Below are 19,046 nucleotides of genomic sequence, written 5' to 3' on the forward strand. Positions count from 1 at the left end.
AGTTATATTTAAGTCCAAAGTTTTTTTTTTTTTATAAATGAAGGCTGAAAGGAATGGCTATTTTCCAGGCCATAAGCCATTTAAAAGCTATCGTAAAGTGTCAGTCTTTATGTTGAGTGTCGTAAAAGTTTTAAATTTCCTCTCGTTTAGATATATAAACTTGCTTATTTAAGATAATAGCTGAGGCTACGTGGCTTCCTGCATTGAATTTGAATAAAGAACTTTCAGCATGGATATGCTATAAATATGTATTGTTTAGTAGAAAGGCGGACGGGCAAATGGGCCGTATGATGGTAAATGGTCACACCATTGCCCTGTTAGAAATATTAACTAATCCTTACATCGCCAGTGTGCCATTGACTTTAGGAACTAAGATGTTATGTCCCTTGTGTCTCTAGTAACACTGGCTCAATCACCAAAACCTCCTCAAACCTCCAAACCGGAACACAATAATAATAAGTATGCTGTTTAGTGGTAAAGTGTGATGAGTCTTGACGAGCTGGAGAAATCTTTACCGCAATTGATGATGTTTTTCTCTTGACCTATCTGAGTCACGGCGACCATTCTGAACTGTCTAATTTATAAGAGATACAGTGTAAGTATGTATGTAAGCTCAGGTGCGCTCTCTGTTCCCTCAATTTGATGGGACGGTTATTGCAACACGACCGTAAAGAGCACAGACGTTGGATCATAAACTTAATTTGCTTCCCGAGGCACGGGAATCTACTGTCAATATCCAGACACTTGGCTACTGAGAATTTTTAGAAAACCCCCAATCGTATTTTTGGTTCGACCAGTTGGACGTTGGATCTTGAGATCTGACTTAGACGATAGAACAAAGGGGCAATCATACGTATTGTTCTTCGTTAATAGAATTAGTAATCGTTAGATAACCAAGAATATCCATTAATTATTTAACTACGACAGGAACTGCACACTCATTCAGAAACAATTAGCTTGAACTAATCCTAACAAAAGTTTTCCTTATTATAAGAAAGGTTTATCATTGTAATGAAAGGCAGAAATCGTATTGATACAAACTAATGCGAAAAACGAGAATAAATAAGTTGATCTAGAAACTGGAACAATATAGCAACTATGTTAGATTTCTGATATCAAAATTGAAAATCTTTACTCGACATGACGTTGCACTGTGATAAGAATATGAAAAAAATTGGATTGACATTAAAAATTAAAAATTAAAATCAAGATATACCTTATTCGAGCACTTTTGAATCGTCATTTAACAAACTATATTAAGTGAAGCTACCACCAGTTCGGAATGTAGATTCTAGAACCGGCAAGAAACTCAGTATTTACTCTTTTTCAACATTTAAAAATACAGTTATGTTAGTTAAATACTTATATATGTATGTATGTGATATATCCTTCCTGGCAGTCAACAAGTATATTCATATTGCTTATGCCTTTTTTACTATATAAATCACTATATAACTTAGTATGAAACGTGTGAAAAAAGTTAAAAATGTCTGCAGAATTTTATTATAGAAATGGATACTTACGGATTACAGATCTTGCCCGAGAATCGACCTTTGATCATAAACTTTTAAGACAGGTAACTCTATCATTGCGTTTGTAAAGTAATAACGACTTTCAAGGTCGACTAGAGAATTTGAAGGTCAAATTTAAGTCAATTTTTCAAAATGTAACGTTAAGTAAATAGATTTGTCGATGAAAGCCCAAAAATAACGTCATATTGTTTTCGAAGGTATAATTACATTAACAAACTGTTCAGTTGCAAAACTATTAGGCATAGTTACGATGAAAGTTTAAAGCTTTGTAAGCTCGTTCTAAATATACATTGCTTTGTTAGAACTAGAAAGCTCAAGAGAGCTACATCGAACGATATGATTATGAAACATATACGTTACGTTATCTCGACAACATCATAACAAATATTTTCATAAATGTTCACAAAAACTTAAAACATTAAAATATTTTATTATGTGAAGATAATTATTTCATCAACACTAAATTAAAATGTTCTATATTGTTGTCCTGGTATAGTTTGTTGAAACGGCTGAAAAAACAAGACTTGTTTTGAGTGGGTATCCTTGGTATGCCAAGGCGCACTAGGTGCGCTAGGCACCATCGACTACCCTACCACTACACCAGGAAACGCATAATACGTTTTTCCAGCGAGACCAAAAAAATGGTTTAGTCAACATGCTCCATCTTTATCTGATCACCTTTCGATCACGACGTCACCAAAAGGCCAATTGTGGAGGAGATATAACAGTATTGTATACCTTAAAAAGGTATTTAAGCATTGCGCCCGTGCGTAGCCGGGGTGGGTCGCTAGTTATAAATATTTAGTCTAATTACCATAACTCTGGGTTGAAATTTTCAACAACTTTTTAATGACCAGTTTCGGATTTGTACAAGTTTTTATTACACATATATATCATAAACTACTTATATCACCTAGACAGTTACTAACTCAAACGAAAGAACGAGCATCCCTTCTTTAATAAACTCTAACTGCATAAAACGTTTCTATAAAATATATTAAAAGTTTGATATGAAAGTTAGTAACAAGTAAACAACGAGAAGCCTCGGGTATAAAGGCTTGGCAGCAACGCTACAACTTGTTCGAGTTTCCTGAAATTTGTTTTAACATATCTCAGTGAAGTAATATTATAATTTTTACTTCTATCTTTATTTAAATAGACGTTGTTTGCTGTTTTATTATTTACTAGTTTTCGCTCGTATATTATAGAGGCCCTCCCCTATATGTTGTGTTTACAGATTTTAGGAAAAAAAGCAGTAGTATATCCTTCAATGGTGTTCAAGCTGGTTTCGTGAAAACGTAAACGACAGAGTTACTTTCGCATTTATAATATTACTATAGATTTGTTTTTATTTATAATAGGTAGGTGCACTCTTGGTGAGTATTAGAGAGATATATCTGGAATCGCCAAGTGCTACCAATGTTGGAAACTTAATAGTTGTATTCCTTATTCCTGTCCACGTAACAAATTTTATTATACCGTTCCTTAGAAGAGAGCTCTACTCTTTTTCAGTATTGCCTTTTATCTATATGAGTGAAGATAAATTACACCTGTGTGACAAGATAGAGACACAATTGAATATTGACAAAATCGATCCGGTTAAAGTTATTCACAGTGTGAAAAATACCCAAGTACATGAAGGTTTCCTACCTTCGAAAAAATCACAACACTGAACGTGAAAAGATTTGTTGATCTTTATGCCGACAAATCACAGTGATGTTTGTCGAAATCCCGTAACTTTAGGCTAAGATAAACTTGCTCTAACTGATCTTCACATTTCAGGCATACCTTCGGAAATAAGCTATAAAAACATACAAAAAGTCAAACTACACGAGAAGGTAGCGAAAAATATATTTCTCTGAACAAAAAACGGAAAAGTTGATTCATTAAAAACCTTATTAGGTTTCCGCGTAATCCAAAGATTCGGAGTTTGATAATAAAATTTTACAAACTCTCAACTTTTCTACCGTTGTTTTCGTTCTTAGACTAACAATTTACTAGATTGAGTTAAGTTAAATTAATCTGTTAATTTTATGATTAAATTAAGTTTCATTTCATATATATACATTTAAAATATTTCTATATTAAAACAAATTTGTAGTAAATGATTATAATAGTTCTTATATACAATATGGGTACGTTGAGAAATAATTTTCCTTCGATATTGATGGAATTATTTCTTCAACATTAACACGGGACAATAAAATCAAATCAAAATATACTTAATACAAGTATGCTCTTCATAGACTATTCTGAAATGTCATTTTATAAAATGAATCTATATATTAATACTTGAAGCTGTTGCTTCATGAAAAAAAAAATCATTGATTTTCTTTGTACAAAGTTAATTTTTTTTTTTGACATTTGTTTCTTTTTCTGTAGTAGTGACAAAGTATCGTCCTGTTGAGCCATGTTTTTCCAAGGTATCTTTCGAATCGATGCATCTAATATTTTATTAGCTATGAATTACAAATTACGACCAATAGGTGACCATGAGTAAATAAAAGTTTTCATCGGTTAGGCATGTACAAAAAAAGACAATTTTTTTAACAATAATAATAACCACTTTTTGTTAGTATAATAACAGGTACAAGGGACATATCATCTTAGTTCCAAATATTGGTAGCGCATAGGTGAAGTTAGGAATGGTTAATATTTCTTACAGCGCCTTTGTCTATGGGTGGTGGTGACCACTTATATGCTCGTCCGCCAACCAATACCATAAAAAAAATACCTATTCAATTATATACAATGCAATTGATTCTCATATGTCCCGTATGGAAAATTAACACATACGAACAACATACAAATTACATATTAATATACAAAATATGAGTTATAGAATATATATATTAGCCGAGACAGCCAGATTAAAACACGTAAATCTATATCGAGGACTGAGGATCCAAATGCCTTTGAATTTATATTTCAATAATTGTGTTTCTAATTCACACAATGCTTGGCGGTGGAAACATCAACATTTAATGAAAATCTCGCTCATGTGTGCTCACCGAGCCAAATTTGAGCTACGTACCTCTAATCCTTCTTCTCAAATGGAGAATAAGTCTAAGCCCAGCTGTGAGATATTTAAAGGCTTGTTGCTTTACAAAACAGCGGATCGCTCCGGGTTCTCACGGGGACAAGTGATTAATAAAAAAATCATATAATATAAATATAATTTATACCTTATAGTATATACAATGGAGCGATCTACCAGTGAAAACATTTTAGAATTGGATTATTAGTTTCGGAGATACATATTGTACCTTTAAGCAATATTAGTACAAATTAAGCACATGAAAATTCAGTGGTGCTTGCCTGGGTTTGAACCCGAAATCATCGATTAAGATTTTAGAATTTTCATGTGCTTCATTTGTATTTATAATTCATCTCACGCTCAGCAGAGAAGGAAAATATATCTATATAAATATATAATATATCGGTATTCTGCCTTATGTGTATTCCACCAACCCGCATTGGAGCAGTGTGGTGGAATATGCTCCAAACCTTCTCCTCAAAGGGAGAGGAGGCTTTAACCCAGCAGTGGGAAATTTACAGGCTATTAATGTAATGTAATGTAAACAATATTAGAGTAAATACTTAGTGGTAACTTTGTTACAGGATGTCAATCGCACACGAACCGAACGCGACGTACGCTGAGCTGGTGATCACAAACGTACAGCCTGATGATGAAGGCGTCTATCGCTGTGAGATAACCTACCTACAAGTTGGGGAAGACTGCAATACAGTACAAGTGACCGATTTTCATACATACAGTAAGTAATTTTTATATTATTATTATTTTATAAGTAGGTATTTTAATAAGTATAATCTGAGTATAGTTTGGATTTTAAGCACAGGTAGGGCCTGTAATTACTCTGGCTCATTAACTCTTACAATGGAGCTTAAAGTAATTACAGGTACTTCATGACGTTTAAGCTATTTTTTACTTAAAGTGGCAAAAAACGGGTAACTTCGTATATTTTTTTTTTATTGCTTAAATGCCCGTCACTTTATTTTGCTTCCAAATTTTGTAAGAGCTTAAGTACAGCCGTGGCTCTAACGCCCAGAATGTGGCCATCAGTTTCTCGTCGAAGATCTACTATCTTAGTATGTGTAGTATCAACTCGTTATATTATATATATATAACTTACTACCAAATATTATACCCTAGTATTTTCTATTATTATGTTAGAATTTACTTGGTGGTCATCGTCTGTTGCTCATGCCATAATTTTACCAACGCTTGCTTATTTTATTTACTCATCGTTTTTAATGGAGATATACAAATACTTCAATAAAGTACATAATTATATTAATTTAATTAGAGTAATTTGCCTCGTCAGATCTCAAGTTTAAGTGGTTTCAAAAACACTATAGTCACAGGAAATTAAACATTGTTGTCAGCTGTTACAAAAGCTCGTGTTTTGTGCAACATTGTATCCGTTGTTTAATTAAGTTAAGTAGTAATATATGACGTTTCGTTCGCTCAAAACTTTGCGCAGTTGGCATTTCAAGGTTTAGTGCTATCAACGTACAATAGCTTGTGTTCATGTTGGATTGTTAATAAGACCAGAAGTCGCTTGTTTTAATAGATATTTACAATGTACCGAGAACCATAGGGTCTAAAATGTTTCTTGTCTCTGATGACTATCGTTGTTCTGTTGTTTTTTTTTTATACTTTTTTATAATTGTACCGTGTCCTAAATAAACATTTCTCTCTTTTGATTGTAAATTGGCATATTTTATAGGCTGATTATTAAAAAATATAAACCAGTGCTGATAGTAATATGCCGTTAACGCGAGTATACGCGGCGGTGCAAGTTATTACGCGCAAACGTAGCGCGGACAAAGCTCAAGGCCATATACGCGCCCAGTGTCTATTGCTCTGTTCTGCGCGAGCATACTCTGCGTTGCGCTCAAGAGCCTACTTGTTAAAGTGTTACTTAATTACATTACTGTTATTCGTCTTAAATAATAAATTTTATATTTATATACAATAATTTATATATATAAATTTTACAAGCTTAAATTTAATTGAAAAATATTAATTGCTCAGAAAAGTTAAAATATAAAAAAATCAATACAACATCAATATTGAATTTACCAAAGTTGAAAGATTACAAAATTTATTAAATCGATTATTTTTGCTTCAATTTGATTGAAAGTCTGTTTATACTCGCTAAATCATTTTAGATTAGACAGTCGATCGACTCAAACGCAATAATATTCATCAAACCCGTTATATAAATATAATAATAATAATAACTTTTACGAAATGAAATGTTGTATATACAATGAATAGGTCGGCCCAAAATATATTTATTATTTCTGTAACAGAGGCTAGAAGACCAATATTTTATATACAGGGATAATTCTTAACACGTACCGTAAGTAGCTGAGTCAATCGAAATGAACCAAATCCGTTTTAGTGTTGTCTTATTAGTGACAGTCGTTATAAATATCGATTCGATATCGATAAAATATTTTAATATGATTTTTGTTACAATTTTAACTTATGTATTAATATGTTTACATATACATGTATAGATATGCATTCTGATGGTAAAGATTAAAATATTTTAGTTCGAGCACTGTTAATTTGATAATTGGTTCTCATTTCAGAGATTCAGGAAAAGCTCACAAACGAACACATACAGATGTTTTATTCAAAAATATTAGTTAACGTGAATTCACAACTAAATAAAATGTATTATTAATCATTTTTAAAAACGAATTTAAACTAACACTATAATAACAAAAAAATATTGAATCATGTTGAAAAAAACATATCAATAAAATACAGTTCACATAAACTGTCGATAAACCCTGCGATAACTTAAAAACGTTACATCGTAAAACAGTGACCCTCCCAATACAAATAAAACTATCGACATGATAAATATCGACAATATTCAACTCTATTTTCAACAGCACATTCCGACTAGGATATTGCGATCGTACCACCCGAGGCGATGAGATTTCATCGTTATATTTCATCTCTTTCACACAACACATTTTTATGCATTCGTCTCGTTTACTCATCTATGAAGAGGAATGGTATATTTTATTTGATACTTGGTTGTTTTGAGTTTTCTTATGGTTCAAGATTATTTCCTCCGATGCTGTAGGTGTTTGTTTGTTTTATTTTTGCTATAGAGTTTACCTAGTATTTATAGTTTTACAGTACGCATAAAAAACCGAAGCCTAATAAATTCTCACGCTTATTCGCGCAAAAAGTTTGCGCACTTAAGCAAGTGCGTGTGAATGGTATACTGTTAGCATTCTGAATATTGAAATAGCACTTTGTTTAATTATTTTATAAGCAAAGATTTTTATCAGACAATAAAATTTTAATTAGTTAAATAATACTTACGAATTCGTTAAATTAAGAACTTTGTACCTAGAGCCACGAAAATTTATTTGAACACTTAAATAACAAAAGTAATAAAAAAATCAAAATGATATTTTATTCGTTTTATGAAAAAACTTAAAAGCACTAAAACATTTTATATTCAAGAAGTACTACGGTACAATTGAAATTGATGACTGCGCAAACTGAACTGCGCAAATAAGCCGTTGCGTGTAACCGGGCAATAATAATCAATTGTTGATTATTTCACTCCACGTTAAATTAGATGTTGCAAGGCTATATTCGTGTATCGTTATTATGATGGCTTATTTTCTTATAAATATATAACGATAGAAACTACAACAAACAAAATAGGTACGTCATATTTATTAGTTGTTATACAAAATGCATATAGAAAATTTTATATGTAGATAATTTTTGGTCAGAAATAAACGTCTTTGGACATGATCGTATTTGGGTGTCGTGTGAAATGATTATGGGAAGTATTGTGTAGGCACGAAGCACACTCGCCATCCAGACTTTGCACTGCGCCTGGTGCTACTTGCGTTTCGTTTCACGTGGTAAAATATAGATGACACCCTGCACTATCCGTATTAATGACATGTGATATAATATATCAATGTGTAGTTTTTTTAAATTGAATTCCGAACCGGCGTGACGTTGATTTTATTTTAATATATTATTTTACTAAAGATTTTAAAGTACTTCTAAGGAAATACTTAAGTAAACTATATAACAAAGATAGACAGTGTTTTATATCAAAATAAATTCTCAAGACGTTAATAATGCTCGTTAAATTTAAACTATTCAGTATTATTAATTAAACCATGTACCATAAGTAAAAATCGAAATAAAAAATGTCATATTTTTTAATAGTTATATACAAAAAAAGACATTCAAGCCATCGTGTGAAGTATAAACGTTTCACCAAATAATAAATGAGACGAAAAAGAAAATAATTACGAGTAAATTATAGGAAAGCAATATAGTTTAACCCTTAAATAGATTTCGCGGTCCATGTAGCCCTTTGTCAGACGAAACGAGGCAATTAATGTAATTAATCGGCGGGATTAAGCTACATACTCACAAAACGTATAGCGCTAATCAGTGCTATGTAAAGCTATGCAGTTTCTCTTTATTGGATACATTGACGTCATGTTTTTTTTATAATATAGTGTTGTAAAATGAACCACCTTATAATCAGTGATCACCACCGCCCATAGACTGGCACTGTAATATTGACCACTCCTTATATCGCCAATGTGCCACCAACCTTTTTTTATATATGGTAGGCAAACGAGCAGGAGGCTCACCTGATGGAAAGGACATCCGCCCATGGACATCTGCAACACAGGGGCCCTGCAGATGCGTTGCCAGCCCTTAAGGAAGGAGTACGCTCTTTTATTGAAGATTCCCAAGTCGTATCGGTTCGGAAAAACCTTGGGAGCCAGGATGAGATGTTTGGTTACTTGCTCCTGTAGTTACACTGGGTCACTCACCCTACAAACCGAAACCCAACAATATCAAATATTGCAGCTGCTTGGTGGTAAAATATATGATAAGTGATTGGTACTCGTGGTGTCGATCACTTTTGTGATCACTAAGTCCATATTTAAATACTTTATAAAAAAAATATGGGAACTGGATGACAGATGAATTAATATGTCACTTGATGGTAAGCTGGCATTTTTATATCTTTAAGCACATTCAATTGGAATTAAATTATTCTAATATCTTTGGAACTGATATTTAATTTATCGTGACCATGTTCTGTATGAAGCAAGATTTAATTAAGCCACTTTTAAAAAGATTATTATACCAAAACATTCTAACTCGGAACTCAGCATCAACTAAGATATCATTACAATTATCTAATAATCGAGATAAACAGAATAACAGAGATTCTAACATATGCAAGAAATTCCACCCGACATGCAGATTGCCTGAACAAAATGCACAAGATTAAATCATACAAATGGATGTTTTCCCTAATATGAACTCTCTACATCCGCTTAAGATTTACGTATTCTATCAATTGGTCTCAGTTGAAAAGCATAGGAAGTCTAGTGTCGAGCTATATCGCCTTGTATTTAAGTGGATATACAACCTTAAAATGGATCGGGTTTTGGGTAATTGCTTAAATATATTGAAACTATTTAATTCAAGGACAGAAATCCACTCATGATTAAGTAAAGAAGTTCTCGAGGCAATATCGACTAAAATCAACATAAAGTACGTTTACTAATATTTTAATAAAATACACCGAGAATGAAGAAATTTTAATTACACCGAGATGAGATGAAAACACATGTTGGAATCAATTGTCAATTGCAAATCTCCTTTCTTAGAGATCTTTATAGTCGTATTTTCATTGACTGTTAACTAAGCTTTCTATGAGTCTATCTTATACACCCCATCTCCGATCATAGACTACAAATTTGAACTATTATTTAAAGCCTCGATGCGCTACTGACTTGGGAACTAAGATGTTATGTCCCTTGTGCCTGTAGTTACGTCGCTGGCTCACCTTTAACCCCAGAACATAATAATACCAAGCATTGGTGTTTGGCGTTAGTATATATTATGAATGGGTTGTATCTCTCCTGGTGGATTTCAACCACGACTGCAATTATCAAGGGAAGCTAACCAACCGCGCTGGTTTTATTAAAGTGTACAAGTAAGCAATTACAAGTGTACTCTCTTTTCATTTTCTCTCGTGGTCTGATAAGACAGAAAAACCGACACAATCGAAAAGATAGTTCACTTCAAATATATATATATATATATAACAGAGCGCGATTACTTTGGTTGTTGATTTGGATAATTAATGAATCGAGTAGTTGATAATCGAATTCGATAAACATTATTCGAATCGAAATCGAATCGAATAATGTTTGATGGCTGATTTACTTTTAAGAGCAAGTCACCCCGAATGGAGTTGTAATTGTCATGGCAACGCGAGTCGTTATGTTTTGTCAAGCTATTTGAATACGATGGTTGCTTGCAATCATATTTGCTCTTAATCGAGAAGAATTATTGTAATCTTTTGATATTTTTGAGGTACGATTAATGAATCAAGTAATACACTGATTAGACGATATTAAATACGTTTTATTTTGTGAATATCTCCATTGCACGCCCACATAGTTTTCCAAATGTCGGATCAATCCCCGAACCTAACTGTTCGGCATCCTGCTCCTCCGAAACATATATAAAATTAAGTTGAAAGAAAGAAAGAAAGTATCTGGTACGTTATTGGTCGCGAACTATTTACTGTCATAATAAAAATTATTTAGATTTATTTTAACCCCTCTGTATGTATCGTGCGTTCTCCTTACAAGGTTTAAAGGGTTTGTTTATTTTAAATTTAACGTTTTCTTAGAGAACATTAATCTCCTTTCCGATCTGAAAATTTCATAAAACAATAATAAAATGTAAATTAATTCTATCGTTATTAAATAACACCGTCCAAAATATATTAAAATCTCATCTTAACCAAATACGGCGCCGTTGCCGGTCGATTGAGAATATTCTTAATTTACATACAAATGTAAATTTTACTCTAAGTAATTGTTAAAATAAGACAGGGTACGATGTACCCTGAGGTGATCTCGGGCTGATTTCACGGCGTTTACGGGTTAAGTGGTCGTTTGAGGCTCTTAATTTATTGACGAGTTGACAATCTTTCGACCTTAAATATACACGGGTATTTGTTTAAGTCTAGGTGGAAATAACCTACCCAATTGTTATCACAGAGATCTATTCCTTTTTGCTATAGGAGTTACGATAAGCATTAGAAGTCAAGATAATCCCCTCGCAATTATCGGGTTTTTGATAAAATAAATTTACAGTTTAAATTCAAATTATTTCTAAAGATCACAATCACTTCGAGCACGAACAAACATTCATAATTATAATAGTCAAAATTCACAGATTAAACGTAAACAGATACGACAGTATATAAAAAATGTAATACAAAAAAAATATTTCCGATTTAGTTAACAAACATAATCCACTTCTAGTAGTCTCACGCACACTAAGACGTTATGTAAACAACAACACACACACTAATGCAAGCCTTGTGGAGGGGCGCGCCATCTTTAGTGAATAGATCTTTAGTATTGCTTCGTCTGTATTACCATACATTTGTACTGATTACTCAGATTACACAGATTTCTATAGTGGACTGTCTAATAATTTAAGCCGAAGAGTAATTACAGTATTGCATTAATAATAAGAATTTATTAAATAATAACTCAAAAAGACATGGATAAGAAGTATGTCAATAAAAAAAAAATTGAGCAAAAGATTCATAATTGATGTAAGAAGTATTAACTAACCTTTAAGTAGTTAAAACGTCACCAACCTTGGGGACTAAGGTGTCATGACCCTTGTGTCTGTAGTCATACTAGTTCACGCACCCTTCAAACAATACCAAGTATCACTGTTTGAAGGTCGAATATCTAATGAGTGGGTGCTACCTAGGCTGGTCACAGGCTTATCACCAGTCATTTTATAGCCACTGGACTATTTCCATTGAAAAAAAAAAGTAAAAGTAAACCTAAAATAATTTTAATTTTTAAAGAAATTCAATTGAACTAAAACTAACTGTAAACTCCATGGGAATCTCTGAAATAAATCACCCCTCGAGGCGGCCGAAAGTTTTCAATCGCTAAAGAGTTAAATTAAAATGTTTTTTTTTTTCTCTCAATATTTTACATAACCAAGTTTAATTGAAATTTTTACCAGACACGTCTACTTATTTAACATATAGATTTAAAAAATGTCTTTTCATAGTAAAAACATATAAATTAGCCTTTAATTCAACAATAAAGTCAAAGTTAACATAAAATAGTATAGTTGTAGAAATGGTCCTGATCTTCATACATTATTATGACTTTCATTTTCTATAAAATAACATTAATTTCACAACAATTATTTACTCGAAGACATTATTTAATTATATGAAAATTTAAATTAAAAGTACTTACGGTACAAATTATGACCGCATGGAATGGTGGCAAAAATGGAAACAGCATTTCCCCGTTGAATCGCAGTTCCAATAGTCTGGGCAAAAAATTAACCAATTCAGATGTGGAGGCAATAAGTTGAGGTTTCATATAATTAATAAGGATTTTACACTTTAGAAGCGTTACACTTCGCTTGTACAATACTCAAAGTAAAAACGTCCACGGGTTTGCAAAAGAATACCCTGAAAAAAATTTCATTCCCCAGTTGTGCTATCATCTACGAACTCACTAATTTTACAACCTTTTGCACGCAAACGTTCCTTAATATTCTTTCCGAATTAAGCAACAAATTAGACGAGATGTTTCCACCTTAAATAGTAAATTCAATTTACACTAAACTCTATTACAGTCAAGTGGAAGAACAGACTGAGCTGTTAGGTGAAAATATATTTGTAAAATAATAAGTAACTCGCTCAACTGGACACAGTACCACGTTTCCTGGACACACTTACTCACTTTAACGTTATCGTGCGAAACATCATACATCATACCCATTGCGCGCGTTGTTCTGAACATCCGTTTCCTCGCTATAACCATAGCGCAATGTATAATGTGAATTTGTTGTCTTTTCACACGATGGATTGTAGGTACAATTTCTTTTTGGCCTATTTGTAAACATATTTCATATTGGGAAGTAGGTCATATTTTCTGTGAAGTTTTATTTTGTTGGATGTAAATGTTTTTTTAAAGATATAGCTTTATTTGTAATGAACTACTGAATGCAGCTGGTTCGTTATTTTCATTATGGTACACGAGCTTGAATGTCGATTGTGGTTCCAGGAATATCCCACTATACCCTAGTGAAGTAAAATCAAATTTGAAACCTCTGAATATAACACTACTGAGCTATTCTTCCCTCAGTCCTCTCGAGAAGCTTTGGTGCTTACGTCAGGATGCTCCAATGCAGATCGGTGGAAACACGACACGACTCTCAGGTATATTCCGATATTTGCCTTGTCAGCTGAGAGTGATGTGTTTTATAAACACAAATGGTATAGAATTTTATTATATCATATCAAAAATAAAAATATTTTGACTTTTAAACCCCCCCCCTCCCCCCTCTCTTCGATGTCTAACCGAACTAAAGTGATCTAAAATTATCGATAAAAGCAGCTAAATAATAACGTAGTAAGTTTAGCTTAGTAGTCTTCTAGTTAAACACTAACTTTGTTAACAAATGATTAGTATTTTTGAATCGGCAAAGTTAAAAATATCTGCGGAATTTTAATATAGAAACGGATACCAAGAAGGATTTATTAACTTTGCAGAGTCGGAAACTTAGCGTTATACGATTATCTTTACGTCTCGTGCACATACAATGATTATCACAGATTCTATCAAAGTGATCAATGTTAGTGTTAATAACATTGTTGTAAATATATTGCGATGCAACAATGAGTATTCCTACTTTGTTAAAAACATCTCGAAGGGAGTTTCTAGCTCCAAGATTATAAATAGACAGGATAGCTCTCTTTTGTAAAAATTAAAAACAGATTCAACATCTGTAGCGTTATCCCAAAGTAATATGACGTAATGCTATGAAAATTACCAGTAATTAGTGCTGCGTTTCATTACCTGGCATTTGTTGAAGAGTTCCGTTAACTCTCCTCGAATCTCATCACCAGATCTTTATGAAATTTAAAGCTGTTAGATGGAATAGGAGTCGGCACAATATGGATGTTCGGCATAATCTTCGGATAAAAATCCATATTTTAAGATCTACTCGTTCGGTGGCTTTACCGAGGTCATCGTGCTCAATGCTTTGTAGAATTGGATGGTTTTATCATAATCGCCACGCTTGGCATGCAGGTTCGCGATTGCAGTAAGATTTCACAATACTCAGAAGGATGCTGCTGCCCATCCTCTGGTATAAAGTTTCTTAGTCGCCTTTTACGACACCCGTTGAGAACCGCTGGTTGCGGGCTGCACAGGACCGGTCGTAGTGGCGATCTTTGGGGGAGGCCTATGTCCAGTTTGACTTTGACTTTGACTTTGTAAAAGTTCGAACTAAGGTAAATCTTAAGATTCGGCTACCGTGACGCCCTGACGGTCGGCCTGCCTATGCGGGCCTCCAACACCTAGAGGGTGATCTTGGGGTACTGAGACCCCCCTAGTTAAATAACTAACCTAACCTAAAACCTTTTAAATTATTTTCATTTCAGATATTATTTTATAACACGTTATGACATAATTTTTTTCAACGTTTACCGTGCCTTAAATGTAAATCCTAACATTTGCTAAGGTGGCAAAAGTTCGAATCGCATACCGTTTTGGGCATTTACCATTAAGAATTTTTAAATCTTAGGATTTACTGTAGTTCGAGCTTTTTCGAATAACTAAAATATAATTATTATTGTACACGTAACATGGAAAAAAAAATATCCCGCTGATTTTCTTTCGCCGGTTCTTCTCAGGTCCGAGGTGTTAAACTCCGAACCGGTGGTAGAATTTTGACTATCAATAAGCAAGTGTAAACACTTCTATATTGAATAAAGACTTTTGACTTTGACTTTACAGTAACATATACATATATGTATGTATAAGCAAAATACATCGACAATAATTAAAATAGACACCGACTGTATTGAAATAACTCATTTTAGACATTTCAATCGTGTCTAAGTAAGCCCTAACAATCGGTCTCGTCACACGGAATGAAAATACGTCCCCTGTTATTACACATCAAACAATATTACAGCCTTTCAAACACTTTGTAGCTTGACTTCTTGCTAATTAAAAAGTGAACTGCAGTGCTATTCTCGTATATATCACTTCGTATCTCACTCGTGAAATGTTTAAAAGCGACTAATGTGTCAGGCTATTTCGATGCGTGTATCCTTTAAACATTATAATTATTATAGGGAATATAGCTTGTCACTTTCTGACATAATTATGACGTTCTTGTTTTAACGTTTGTTTCGTATTTCTTCTTTATAGCGAACGAAATAAATGGATTATATAATTATATCGTTTTCGATATGAGCCGAGATGGCCCAATGGTTAGAACGCGTGAATCTTATCCGATAATTGCGGGTTCAAGCCCAGGCAAGCTGCACTGAATTTTCATGTGCTTAATTTGTGTTTATAATTCATCTCGTGCTCGGCGGTGAAGGCAAACATCGTGAGGAAACCTGCATGTGTCTAATTTCAACGAAATTCTGCTACATGTGTATTCCACCAACCCGCATTTGAGAACGTAGTGAAATATGTTCCTAACCTTCTCCTCAAAGGGAGAAGAGGGCTTAGCCTAGCAATGGGAAATCCCCAGCCTGTTACTGTTGTATTGTTGTTGTTCTCTATTTAATCGCTTGGATTATGTAATATTCATCAGTAGTGGTTAGATATGTAACAGCCCGGAGCTTTGAAGGTAGGAAGTGTGTCACGTGCCTTGCCGTAAAAGAACTTACAACTGTTGGTTTTGCGCCTGAACTTTTTCCGGTTGTGTCGAATTTGTGGTCCCCATAGATTATGGAAGTGGGGGAATGGAAGTGTACCTGTACATACACTTGTGAACTAAAATATGACTTATTGTTGCTGGTCTTCCTTGAACTTGGCTGCCGCGAAAGTAATCTCACTCAAATTCTGATTGGATATAAATTGCAAACAAACACGTCTGGAATGAAATCAAATGCAGGAGCAATGATCCTACATATTAAAAATTAATTAAAATATTATTTTTGTAAAAACAGGTAGATTGGCATACTGACAAATTGGCTATTGGGCCTATAAGAAATGTTAACCAATCCTCACATCGTCATGCGCCACCAACCTTGGACCTTGGAAACTGAAACGTTTTGTCGCTTGTGCCTGTAGTTACAAATATAATCCCAATAGTTTTTACTGTTGCAACCGATACTAACCACTAAGCCCGCCAGGTTTATGATATTAGCTTTATAAACAGGTTCCGTATAAAGTCGTATCGATATTTTATTCACTAACGGTTTTCCGATTTAAATATGATTCAATTTTTTCGCTTGATTTATTTCCATTTGACGTTCATGAAAAGGAATTATTTATGAAAGTTTTAACAGATTTACTGTTTGGTTTCAGTTTTGAGGTTTTATTTTACGATAGATTATTTTATTTACATGTAACTGGTCTGATATACCAATAATACATGTAATATTTATTACATGTATTTAAATATGGAATAGTTTCAATAACAATGTCAATAATGATAACTTAGAGGGTGGACACTTAGGTCTTGATAGAGAAAGGTTTAAATATAGTCAAAGTCAAATAATATGGATTTTTTCAAATTTAAATGATTATAATTCATGTCCTGCTTGGCGTTAGGACAACGATGAAAAATTTGACAGTTTATCGCGATGGTATCGTAACTGATAAATAAGTATAGTTTGTCCTTCGTTACGGTTAAGTTTATAGTAAGAAACAATAGAAGTTGGATCGAAAAAGGAAAGAAGCGTAATGTTTCCGTTACAAGTTACAAGAATTGTCACGCTGCACGTGTCAGATGAAGATCGGCCACCAGTGTAGCTGCCGCATTTAAGAAACGTGATGAAAGGAGTTATAAACCTTCTCGAAAAGGAAGGCTAGCCCAGCAGTCATTTAGGGGATGTTATTTTACTTTTGAAGTGATAACTTCGTATGGGAGGGTTACGATTCGTTATGTAACGCGTCACGGCGCCAGTCATTTCTAGACAGGTGTAACTAGTGATTGCGGTAACGCAAATTACAATATTAAATAGTTCAACTTCGATTAGTTTCAGTTATCACTTCTGTCTCGCGTCCCAATGCATCCGACTTCGTACGATGCAATTCATTCTTAAAATTCATACAAAGTTATAACTCCCATTTCCCCCCCTTAAAGTTGAAATTTCTAAAAATCATTTCTTAGTAAAAGGGTAGGGCTACGGTAAGGGGTAACTCTGCTAAATTCTCGCGATGAGTGGTTTTTCGATTATATTTCTGGAATATTCTTTCATCAAATAAATTTATTATTTAAAGATAACGAAAGGTACTTGTTCTAATGTCAAATTATAATATAACTAATCCGACGGATGACTGCGGATCTCACTTTATTTTTAACAAAATTTCTCAGCGCTCTCAAATCGCCTGAACTCTGTTTGTGAATATTTAATGTACGCTTGGGTATAACGTTTACGTTTACCGATTTTGATATTTTTTATTCGCGCTGGGTTCAATATCCTGTGGATCCTATCTTTTTTTTTGTTGAAGAGTTTCAATTTTTTTGTAATAGCTTTGCAAACGAGCAAATGGGCTACCTGATGTTAAGTACCCCCCACCACTCATAGACAATGGAACTGGAAGATTAACCATTCCTTACATTGCCAAAGCGCCATCAAGCGTGGGTACTAAGATGTTATGCCCTTTGTCCCTGTTATTACACTGGCTCACTCATCCTTCAAATCTGTTGAGTTCAATATCTGATGAGTAGGCAATACTTACTCAGACATTCTTGCGCGAAGCCCTACATGTAAAATTTAATTTATCAAACAACTCATTGTTGTAATTAGTTTGTCTACAAGCCAACTTGCAGAACAGTAACTTCTACCTACGTACATTTAATTAAAAGTCTGTAAATGCCACTGCTGGGCTAAGGAGAAGGTTTGGAGCATAATTCACCACGCTGTTCTATTGCGTTGGTAGAATACACATTTGGCAGAATTTCGTTGAAATTAGACACATGCAGGTTTCCTCACGATGTTTTCCTTCACCGCCGAGCACGAGATTATTTATAAACACAAATTAAGCACATGAAAATTCATAGGTGCTACACAGAAAGGGTTTGAACCCGCAATCAAACCCAGGCAAGCACCACTAAATTTTCTCAACATCTACCTAACTCCACTAAACTCTGCTACTACGAAAACACGAACAAATTTTTACCTAAATCAACATTTAAACACACAGTGTAAACTCACTAAGAAATTCACATTGCAGGTGTTTTCTAATACTCGTATTCCGGAATCTGAATGTTTCATAAGACAAATGTCCCCAAGACAATTTCAGACAGTGATCTAGCTTAGCTAGGTTTCCTAGGTATTGTGCCCGATGTAGGTCATGCACAATGGCCTATTGTTCTCAATGAAAACCTTTACAATTGCAATTAAATTTCTCTTTTAATTT

At 33.7% G+C, this 19,046-nt stretch overlaps 1 protein-coding gene across 3 annotated transcripts in view; it reads left to right on the forward strand.

The window, feature by feature from the left end:
• Positions 1-19,046, forward strand: part of LOC125074070 (hemicentin-1) — a 407,628-nt gene that overhangs the window by 272,291 nt on the left and 116,291 nt on the right. For all 3 annotated transcript variants that reach the window (XM_047685297.1, XM_047685298.1, XM_047685296.1), the window contains exon 3: positions 5,154-5,308. In XM_047685297.1, coding sequence (XP_047541253.1) covers positions 5,154-5,308 — 155 coding nt within the window. The remainder of the gene's footprint in view (positions 1-5,153; positions 5,309-19,046) is intronic.

The sequence above is a fragment of the Vanessa atalanta genome, chromosome 26 (genome assembly GCF_905147765.1).
Source record: "Vanessa atalanta chromosome 26, ilVanAtal1.2, whole genome shotgun sequence".
NCBI lineage: Eukaryota > Metazoa > Arthropoda > Insecta > Lepidoptera > Nymphalidae > Vanessa > Vanessa atalanta.